Genomic DNA, 12,143 nt, shown 5'->3' on the forward strand with positions numbered 1-12,143 from the left:
TCAGAGAATTGATTTCCGCAATGATTCAGAATGTTCGAAGCACGGCATTGTCATATTGCTAAATCAAATAGATGACATCCACCACACATGTTCACGGAGAATCTATTTTTGGTGCACCGATCAAATTCACCAAGAATGCGTTACACTAGAGCCGTCGACAGTTAGATGTGGTTCCACCAGGCATAAAGTTCCAATTACTTTCAGCCACCAAATTGACAGGTTTGCCTGGTGCATGTCAGTGCAAAGGTCTTCTAAACGCCTCAACACCCATCAGGCGCGGAGCGGCCTGGCAAATTCTCAAAAAGGGGAAACAAGGCTTGCACCAGTAAGAAAATCAAAATGAGTTACTACGCTCCAGCGCAGCTGCACCATCTACAATTATAGACCCTTATATATTGCTGGTATATATGGATGAAGAAAGCCGTACCGTTGACTCAACTCATCTTTATTTGTATAGCGATTTCACAATAGAGTGCAGTCATACAGAATTTTCAGGACGTAATCTCCCTTTTTCAGCAGAAAACCCGGATACTCATGAATTTCTATAACCAGGTAAAAAAACAAAACTAAATATGATTATATTATAAATATTTATTTATTTTATTTTTTTACTTTGATGGCCAAACACCATATACATGTATGTATGTGCAGGTACAGTTCCGAATTACATTACAGGAATAAATATTTATTATATGACTTATTATAAGTGATGACTTGATGAATGCCTCAGGCAACAGAAGCCTGAGGAGAAGGAGCCAGATGGACTGTCAAAGAAATTCAAGCCCCTGCATGGCATGTACCAAACTTGAGGAAGTGGCTGACATTGAGAACTCATTGGGAAAACATACCGATAGCTGGAAAAGGCTGGACTGAAAGACAGTACCAGCACTTGAATCATGTCAGTACAGGAACAGGCCCTAAATACATGCTCAATAGAGGCTGGGGTCGACCACATCAGACATGACCTCAGGTGCAGGTTGTGTGAAGAAGCCCCAGTGATGGTACAGCATATCACAACAAGGTGTAAGATCCTGGCAAAACAAGGTGTGCATGGAGCGGCATAACCAGGTAGCAGGAATAGTGTAATGGAACATCTGTATGAAAGATCCCACAAAACAAGATGGCAGACGCCCCCGAAGGTAATTGAGAGAAAACTGGCAAAGATCCTATGGGGCTTTCAAATCCAGACTGATAAACCGGTGATAGCCAAGCAGCCTGATATAGTGGTGGTGGATAAACATCAGAAGAAAGAAGCAGTTGTGATAGATGTAGCAATCCCAAATGATAGCCACATCACCACAAAAAGCCGGAGAAATGCCAAGGGGATTGAAGGAATAGCTATAGAAAATGTCGAGGGTTAAGGCAACAGTGGTGCCAGTCGTTATCGGGGCATTGGGGTAGTAACCTCCAAGCTGGATGGATGGCTCCAGTAAATACTGGGAACAACACCTGACATCTCCATGCACCTAAAGGCTCAGATAACGACCAATCATGGCTCACTTACTTTCTGGGTTTGGTCATGTGATGTTCGCCTTTAGGTACTGTGATGTAATTTTCAGTGACAAAATGGTAACCTCCTGAGATGGATAAAAACAGGCGGATTTTGTTGCCTACAAATGCAATATTCATAAGATACTGTTTTTAGACCGTGGAGCTGTGTGGAGCCGCACAGAACATATTAGTATAAATTGACTTAACCTCCCCCTTTAATAGAAGTGATTTTCAAATGTACCATTCTTGAATTATATCGCAAAACATGTTATTGACATTGATATATATTGCATTTTCTTATTCAAGAGATGCACACTTGTCATATACACATGGTGCATGGCACACAAAATAATGAAGTGAACTTGACTTATAACTCGGTTACTTTTATGTTGCTGATGATTCGTTGTTTCTTTGACTTTACCGTATTTTCCGGACTATAAGTCGCAGTTTTTTCATAGTTTGGCTGGGGGTGCGATTTATTCTCAGGAGCGATTTATGGGTGAAATTATTAACACATTATTATATCATTTCACATGTTATTTTCACATTAAACCACAAGAGGCCGCTCTAGACCTGTGTTGATATACCACAATGAGTCTGACATAAGCGACGTAGAAGAGGAAGCGCTGTCATCTTCTACCTCCGTAGTTGGTGGCGTTGCTTTAAAGTAACACAGAGGATGACAATGTCATTGGATTTAGTGATTTGGAGTGACATTGATGGTTTGGTGAACTTGTTAGCATGTTCTTTATGCTATAGTTATCTGAATAACTCTTAATATGTTACTTGAACATACCAGGCACGTTCTCAGTTCGTTGTTTATGCGTCATGTAACACTCGCATATTGTAAACTTATTCAGCGTGGTGTTTTCTATTTTATTTCTATTTTAAATTGCCTTTCAAGATGGCATGTATGTTTTTGGTGTTGGATTTTATCAAATAAATTTCCCCAAAAAATGCAATTTATACTCCAGTGCGACTTATATACAGTATGTTTTTCCCTTCTTAATCATGCATTTTTTGGCTGGTGCGATTTATAATCCGGAGCGATGTATAGTCCGAAAAATACGGTAATTGACTTGAATAGTTTGGTCTTTGCAGGGCTTTTACACATTGACACATAAGGTATTTAATTAACATGACAAAAGCTACAGACGAATCAAACCAAAACAAATACTTCTACTTGAAAATGTACAATTTTTTAAAACGTATCGGAGTTAATGTATTGAGATGTCACAAATTGTATTTTATTGGTGAGACGCACACCCCTACACACATGACAGTTAAGTCGTAATTGGCTGCTTCGCTAGGTGTATGGCGGGCCTTACACACATAGTTCCATCCATGAGGAAATCACACCGCTGAAAACTGGCACAGTGGCTTCAGCTGGCTTGAGCCATATGGCCAGTTGTGAGGAGCTCCTCTGACCTGGAACGCCCGCACTAAGATTCCCATTACAGACTGCTGTACAGAAAGCCAACAACTACAATAACATGATGGCCCTGTAGTGATCATTTCTGCCCACCAAGCAGATGACTCCAGTAGATCACATGATTTTTGGAGTCTTGGCGTGAATCGGAAATATTTGCAGTCGATGAACAAGGAGTCATTTTGGAGGAATTAGACCTTCTTGAGCATCTTTGTGGTTGATAAGGCTCGATGAGCATCTTCCTTGGCATTAAATTTATTTGACTTTGATTCGCATTCCGGTCTGTTAATTCATAGTCATTCATAGTCTAAGGTCGGATGGGGTGAATTATCTGTTTTTATATGTCACATATAAAAACAATCGCTTCAACTCATCTGTTTTTGAGCATGCGCTTTCTCCGATGCATTGACTTTCACATTATTGCATAATGGTGATGTCATTGGAAATACTTTACATGGCAATAGTTTATTGCCATATAAAGCGGTACCTTGAATTATGAGTTGCATTTGTTTTGTGACCAAGCTCATAACTCAATTTACTTCGAAATCAATATTCCCTACTGAAATTAATTGAAATTCCATTAATCTGTTCCATTCTTTGAAAACCACTAAAAGAGCTCCCAAGGCATCAGCAACCGGATTTCATATTTTCACTTCACTCAAGCGGGGGCGTTGGTCAAATTTTGGCTGAAAACACAAACCCCCAAAAATAAAACATGAAAAGTAACCCAAGTGACAACTCATAATTTGAAAATTTGGAAGTTGGGTGAGTTAAGGTACCGCTGACTAAAATAGGATGAACATGTAAGCACTGTCAAGTCTAACAGGGTACCAATGTCATTGTCCTGGGTACATATTAGATCTGATTTAATTCACAGCCCTTCAGCGAGTAAGCCTTAACTAAAGGGTGGTGAACGTGAGATTCTCCTGAAAAGCCTCTTGACTCCCAGTGTAATGGACAACTACACAAGCGAGCACAATTGTTAAAAAGACACTTACGGCGTATTCATACCAACCACAGCTCCACTTCATACCCACTAGCTTTTAAAGAGCAGAGCAAGCAGATGTATGTTGGCATATAACAGCTTAGAAAATATGTAAAAACAACACAGCGTGAGAGCACTGCAAATTCTGAGCTCATGTTAATGGTAGGTGATGGGTTTTTAACTGGTATAAATTATGGTTGGATAAAATGGCCTCAGTATTATATGACAATATTTGTCGACAGAATTGCATTTTTGAGCATGTAGGATGACATTTAACAGTAATTGCAATTTTACAGGCTTCTTTGTGCAAACAAAATTGCTCGCATCACCAGTACTGATATCTGTGCCTGATGTGCATCTATATCCTTGTTCTCCATGATGTGATCTAATGAATGTGCTACAGTGAATTGTGAATTATCCTCCACATACACACACCTTCTTCATGCAGCGCATACAAAAAAAAATAATAATAAAAAGGCAAAACCCACAGTAGGCGTTCTCATGGAGGAGCATGCAATGTAATTGTGTGATTTAATGATATATTTATCATTACAGTAATCCATCGTTTATCGCGGTTAATGGGGACAAAAACCACCCGCGATAAACGGAAATCCGCGAAGTAGCGACCAATTAACATATACAGGTAAATAATGTATTTTATTTTTTAAGTCTGCAAAAAGTCCGCAAACAGTCCGTGAGAAGCTGCAAAACGACAGTGAGTCACATAGAGCAACATATACAGTACTGTACTCCATGTATATGATTTTTTATTTTTAATGAATACGTTTGAAAAAATCCGCGATGCATCGAATCCGCGATAAACGAAATAGCGAGGGATCACTGTACTGTGAGTTCAATTTTAATTTACGGCAGCACAGGCACACATTGTACCTTTACCAGGCTCCAGACTGCTCCTAAATGGTGAATTTCCCCCCTTCAAGCAATAAATTTACAGATTTTTAAAAAATTAAATATTTTTGGTTGCCCACACAATTATGCTTCATACTTTTGATCAAACAGGATGTTGTGTTGGGGGGGAAAAAAATAAAAATAACATGACCCACGCATTAAAAGCAAATGAGCATGAATAAGGGTTAGCCTTGTGTCCGTTGTGAATTTCAAGGCCCCAATCGACATTAGTCTAAGATTAGTTTCCTGCCAGTGGTAGCGGGACCATGGATTAGAACAAGGGCAGCAATGCAAAGTGACACTTCATCACCAGATAAGTCCAATAATACGCGGACAACAACTGCGTGTGTACAACTTCTGAGTAAAATGATTTATTTACCGTAACCTACAATACGCATTTAATATACTCTTACCGAGGGGTCCCCAACTGCCGGTCCGCGGACCGATACCGGTCCGCAGTGCATTTGGTGCCAGGCCGCACAGAAAGAACTTGCCTTAATTCCGTTTTATTTATTTCGGAATACGAAAGATGTTTTATTTTGAAAAATTACTGGATTCTCCATTACATCCGTCTGTGTCATGCTTGACACAGGTCAAGCCACGCTTCTCCGTCACGTGACCGATTACACTAAAAACAAAATGCCGGAGCATGCAAAATGAGTAAAAAAAACTGCTGGAGATCGCAAATGACGGCGGCCTTAAAAGTACGTTCGAGACAACTGGATTAAAGTTAAGGATGAATACTCTGAGATCGCCACAATAGCACTGTTGCTATTTCCGACATCCTACCTGTGTGAGGTGGGGGTTTTCTGCAGCAACGGCGACTAAAACTAAATTACGAAGTAGACTGGACATAAACCACACACTTGAGGTGTCATTGTCTCCTATTACCCGAGATGGGAGCGTCTGGTTGTAGAAAATCAAGCTCGGGGCTGTGGTGAGTCGTCATTTTCATGCACTTTGAATTTGCGTTGTATCATATTTTGAAGGCATTAAACATTACCATAGCAATCAGTGTTGCGGCCAGATTAGACGCTCCTTGTGTTTATTATTATATTTCGAAAACACCACAGTTTTCATGCAGCTCATACCATATTATTTTGTTGTATTATTTCCGCCACACCTTAAATGCCGGTCCCTGAAAATATTGTCTGACATAAACTGGTCCGTGGGGCAAAAAAGGTTGGGGACCCCTGCCCTTAATTATATTAACTTATTATTATGTTCAATTCTGCATTAGATATATCATGTTGTTTTATTTCATCTCATTGCACATTACCAGTAAGCATTTTTATATATCGGTAGCAAGGAGAACAATCTCAAATGTGTATAGAATGAGTATAAAGAAAATTCTGGCTTCTGCTTCCTTTCATTACTGACATGGTATGAGTCAAAATAATGCATGTTGTTACTCACTATTTGCTATAATTACCATGTCAGTGTCATCAAAAATCACGTACATAAATATTTCCATTTACACAAACGTGCACACACACACGCAGCCCACTTTACATGAGGGAGATGTAAAGTTAATGATTAATTCAGTGATCCCGAAACATTTAAAGAGACATTAAATGTCCCAATCAGGCCATGTCAACTAAATGCAGTCATTTTCCAGAGTGTGGCTCATCACAAGCCATTGCCCTGTTGTGAATTTAAAAAATTGAAAGCATTAACTCTTCTGACAACTTGACTGATAGGTTCCTCATAAATATTTCTCACCCAAGAGTTATGAACCTCTGTTTTACTGCAATAAAGAAATACAACATGGTTTAGGGAAGATAGATTTTAGAGAAAGCTGACACGCAACCGTTTGATGACAGCAGCTCAACCAAGACGTCAGTGAATACTTTCCTTGTGCTCACAGCCTTTTACTATTTCGACTTGTCTTTGACCTTGTTCCAGAGATGTATAAAAATCAGATTCCATTTTGACCTCGAAGGATCTATATTGTATGTTCATGATATTGAAAGCTACCTCTGTATATTTCAATTAGGAATCACATACAGACTGCTACCACCCAATTCATTTCAGACTCAAAATCATTGCATTTTTTTCCTTCTATGATAAACCAAAGAGACCAAATTAAAGCAGCCTTATTCAACCAAGCCTCTATTTTGTGCTGCACAGCATTCAGCCCAAAATATAGGCCACAGAGTTGGTTCACATCCACCAAAGAATGCCTGTGGAAGATTTCTGTCACTCTGTCGAATACATTTCCAAAGCACTCGCTCTTCCACGAAGACTAAGATGAGAAGCAAGCAGCACATATGGTGGCAGATATACAGGAGTTGTGATTATGGCATTGAGTGACTTGAAAAACTGACTTGAATAGGACCTCTATTTGAACACATCAAAAGGCTATAAAAACATTGCTAGCCCCATGTAGAAAAAGTACCCAGTCTTAAAAATTACTGAATGTTATTTACTCTGTTACTGTTATCAAGCACTGCATAAGTGTTTTATTTAATGATGCTTTAATGTGATTGACATTCCGTGTGGTCTTTGTCACTGGTTCAGATCATCAGGGGCCAGCAATGTGAGTACTAAACTGTTTGTTCCGATGTATGGTTCTTTGATTACATGTTTTTAAATCATATAAACTTCAAATAGCTGTGCCCAATTAAAACCACCTCAACAGGAAAAAAAAAACTCTGACAAACAGATAAGATGTACATACCTTTTACAATGAGGTTGAGAAGTTTAGGCCGTGGGTTGCGCTCGCTTTGAATTGAGCACGTGTACTGGCCATCGTCCGATACATCAACCTTCTGAATCTGGAGGCTGTACTCGTGCTTGTCTCCAACGCTGGACACAATAGACACACGCGGGTCTGCGGACCACTGGTCATTCCCTGCAAAAATTATGCTTGAGCGGTTCAGCCAAGCTCCTTTTGAGATCCCATCCAACAGGTAGCACCTGTAGGAACAAAAAACACTTGGGTCAGATTTGTGGAAGTGGAAGAACGTTGTGATGGGGTTCCTCATGGTTGTCGCAAATCGTCAAGGATTTTGACGGCTGAAAGATGGATGCCAGGTAGTTTTGGAGGACATTTGTGGCTGAGTCCAATGAAGCCTGGCCTGGCTCCTGACTCGGCGTCAGCGTGGAGGGCCACATGAAGTGTTTGATATTAGTTTCTGCCAGCAACAAATTCACTAATCCATCTCTTGTACCAGAGCATGCAAGAGCCCATTAATCGCATACACACTGCACAGTGTCCTGACACGCTCAGCGAGCGTACCATTCCCTCTCCCTCTACTTCTTCTGTCTCTTTCTCTTTCTCTCCCAACACCCCCCCCCTCCACACACACACACACACGTTTGACTTTAAGCATTCAGCACAAGTATGCCATGGTGGCCACTGTTGGTAAATTAAACACACGGCTTTACGAGTCAACTCTTGCAAGTTGTGTTACAGCACATGCTGTCAGGTTTTGTTGAATTCACCTCTTTTATATAAGCCAAATAGGTTTCTCATCCACACCACGACTGCTGTGACAAATGTTTTGACAAGTGAGACATCTCAACAGGCAACCACAGCAATCACAGTCTGTCACAGTCATCCATCCTGTCTCCCGCGTTGTCTCACAACCGTCCCGTTTTCGGGGCTGCTGCGGTCGCCAGTATAGTGAAGATGTATTTTTACTTTTTTACTCGAAAATTACCAAAAAAAACCAAAACAGGAATCTAAAGGAATGTAAAAAAAAAAAAGAATATGCAGCCCAACTTCCATGTATACATTTGCTGTAAATCATCATGACAAAAGCATGGATTTTAGGCCTGAGCACATTTTACCCAGAGACAGAATCTCTACTTTTTCCTTCATCTTGATTGACTTGTCCTTGATGTTCATTCACCATCTGCTTATCAGTATTCAATGTCTTTGCACTAGTCCTCCAGAAATGATTACTGTTATCTCTGCCTTTGTAATCCCTTACCAAGGTGTCTACTGATACTTGTATTTGGACACCTCCTGACAAATATGTGTCAAATAGGGCTATTTTTGACAGATGAAACCGGGATCCCATGTTTTGTTCACTGTAGCCAGTCCAATTTCTACCTTTAATATGACTTTGTATCTTGCCATAATTTTACTGATTAGTGGTTGTTATCAAGACAATTGCTAGTTTCTAATTAATGCAATTGCAACTGAATATATGCCAGGATGTTGACCTTACATCAGTATGAATTCAAAGAAACATCCGATGACAAACATTCCGAAAGCGGTACAGTTTGGAGTTGAACCTACAATTTCTGGAAATAATATGCCTCAAAAAGTCACGTGCGATGTGAGCAGCACTCACAAGACATAACTTCAGTGAGTGCTGGTGAATTTTGCTTTTCTAGTCGTGGCTTGATGTTTTTGTTGTGTGTGTGTGTGTGTGTGAATAGGTGAAAAACACCAAATGGAAAGATGTGAAAGATGTACAGAACAAAATCTCACAAGTTGCGCCTGAGAAGTCAGTGGGTCAATGCAAATTAGGAGAGTGAAATTCCCTGAAAAGAAAAATGAAGTCTACAAAGATGAATGGACCTCACAAATCAACAGTTGAAAAATATGAGAGAATTAAAACTGGCCTTCGCCGTAAGGAATGTGAGCAACTATCTACCAATAGGCAATTTCTTCACATAATTATGTGAAAGTATTGCTCATAATACATCCACATTAAAAGTTCAAGCACTATTCATTAATCAACATTTCAGAACAAGGGCATGAGCAGCAATTTATCTAGTGTTATGTTAGCATCATGTTAGCTTGGTCCCAACAGAGATGAGGGCTTTTAGCATTGATAATCTTTATTTTCATCTAGATCAATATTTGAATGGTATTATTTGTCACTTTGAAATATAGTAAACACATTCATAATTTAACGCCACCTCAATAATATTCCACCATATCAAATTCAATGCGCAATCATCAGTCACTTGAGTCCAATAAGAGGAACAGCTATTACCAAGGCCCTTAATTAAAAAAAAAAAAAGACAACTAACGATTTGAAGGAAAAAATGTGCGGTGGGTCGTGATTTTGAGTGAGAGGCGGGATGCACCCCCATACTTCTTGCCAGTCATCCGCAGCAGACATAGAGGAACAACCACCCATTGCCAATTGTGACAGTCTTCAATTGACCAAATGCATGCTTTTGTGTGAGAAAACGTGAAATATGCAAACTCCAGACAGCTCTGCTTTTGCCGAGATCTGAACCTCAACCACAGAATACTGAATCAGACAGGCTAACTACTCATGCAATGTGATACCAATGGCTTCAATCCCAATGGACCAATTTCATAGTGTATCACATCTCCTATAAACAGCATAACGTATTTTTTGGTCTATAAGTCACTCCAGTCATTTCAATTTAACATCAATTAAAAACAACGACAACAACTCCTTTCCCCGTTGTCTTGGGCTATGGCCATATACTGTACATACAGGTATTTTATTTCGAGGTCAGAAACATATCTGTCCACAAATAATAGTGTTTTTCAAAATTAGACATACCCACACAGACACATTTGTGGGTTCTTACGTGTAAGACAAAGCAACAGGTGGTAGCTACAACCCTAACTGAATGCCATTTTGTCATGGCAACAATACATCCCCAAATCGCATTTATTGTGTCCTTTCAAACTGATGATGGCATATCTGTGTATAACCCTGAAAATTGTCTCCAATCGAGGCAAATTTGAGTCATCCTAAAAACTGCGAACAAAGAGGTTTTCAGTGTTTCCAAGGCTTAAAATGTCTTGTCAATGGAGCAATTGTGAAATCGTAATGACTGACTGGCTTTTGACATTTACTGTGAATGCACGGCTGTGCAAATTCACCCCTACAAGTGGATTGAAAAGGAAGAGTGCAATCACGTAAGGTAACTTTGAAAGAGGGAATAAGTGAAGTATGGCCGATAGTATTTATTCAATAATTAGATGCCAAGGACTGGTTTGATGTAAAGAACTAAATACTTGCCGGACAGTGACATTGGTTTCAATGCTAAGTATCACAAGGTGGAAGTGACATCAGTTCACCATTCTTCATTGCTGTAGAAGCATATGCCACAACCTTTTGATTTCCCTGAATAAAGAAAATACATTAAATTTTTTCGGCAATTTAAGGCAATTGCATCACATCCTTTGTTTCTTATTTGCAAATGGCGGTAGTATTCCAAATGTACTCGCGTAGGAGAGGTGTGGTTTTCCTCTGTTGCAATGTTCCCAGTGACATTTCTGACCGTGTGTTTCAGCATCTGCTTGCCCAAATCTTGCCATCAGTTCTGAGGAGGCCTTTTTGCTCTGCATACTTCTGTCACTGTTTCGGATCTGGCAGGGACCACCCCGAACAGCTCAACTGGGACATCTGCTTCCTGCAGCCATCTGTGCACAGGTCCACCTAATCCTCCTCCTGCTGTCAACCTTTCTCACTTTGCTTTCACTGTCTTCTCTTTCTAATACGTGTTATTTGCACATGCAGTATTTTAAACAGGTAAACATATGAACACAAAATGCATACACCGGATATACTGCCAAAAACTGCATGGCGACTTCACTTGTAGATGGAAACCAAAATCTCGCATTATGGGTAATATCAAAGCTGTAATAAAATTGCACAAGTTGGGCAATGTTACACCTTTGCTGCGTTCTATGCAAAAGTCATATAGTTAAATCTCTGAGCTTGAAGTGTAATTAAAAAGACAAATGTGAATATTGTGTCATTGGTTAAAGGATGATATTTTTGCCCCAGCCTGGTTGGATATTATGCTGCTGCCGAGTTTACTCCCACCATTCACTACCCAGGTGACAGGCCAGATTTGGCAGTAGGCCAAGGAGTGCGAGGGAAGTGAAGTGGGGGTCAAGGCTGGGTGTTGGGAAGGGACATTCACTGCCTGCTTGCCAGGAGCGCTAAGTACTTACAGATTAGTTTGTTCCGCTTCGTAAGAGTTTCAATCTGAAGGAAGGTGGGGAAACACTTTTGGATAATGCTTACACAGGACTCTTGAGATTACATAAATTGTCAGAGTTTGGCATTCAGTCAATGACAGCTGTTTAAAGCATTAAAAAAAACAGGACCTGTTGTTTTAACCTATTCCAATATACTGTTGTTGAATGGCTATCAAGTGAAAGGAAAGGTCGTGTGCCACTGGTCTTCAATGCGATGATTTTTGAAACGTGCCAGTAACAAAGAGGGTGTTTTGTTATTGCTTTCCTGCGGGGCTTATTCACTCTCCTGATGTGCTCTGCTCATGGCATAAATGGACAATCCTTCATTGTCAAAGGACATTGGAACTCCGGCACAGTCCGATAGGTATGACCACATTCATCATTCTGACAAAGAA

General features: G+C 40.0%; 1 protein-coding gene across 2 annotated transcripts in view; it reads right to left on the reverse strand.

Annotated features, from left to right (window-relative positions):
• negr1 (neuronal growth regulator 1) overlaps positions 1 to 12,143 on the reverse strand; it is a 130,166-nt gene that overhangs the window by 89,581 nt on the left and 28,442 nt on the right. For both annotated transcript variants that reach the window (XM_086115790.1, XM_086115791.1), the window contains exon 2: positions 7,495 to 7,733. In XM_086115790.1, coding sequence (XP_085971916.1) covers positions 7,495 to 7,733 — 239 coding nt within the window. The remainder of the gene's footprint in view (positions 1 to 7,494; positions 7,734 to 12,143) is intronic.

This window comes from Hippocampus guttulatus, chromosome 7 (assembly GCF_054856545.1).
Source record: "Hippocampus guttulatus isolate MCC_2025c chromosome 7, RoL_Hgut_1.0, whole genome shotgun sequence".
In the NCBI taxonomy this organism is placed as follows: Eukaryota; Metazoa; Chordata; class Actinopteri; order Syngnathiformes; family Syngnathidae; genus Hippocampus; species Hippocampus guttulatus.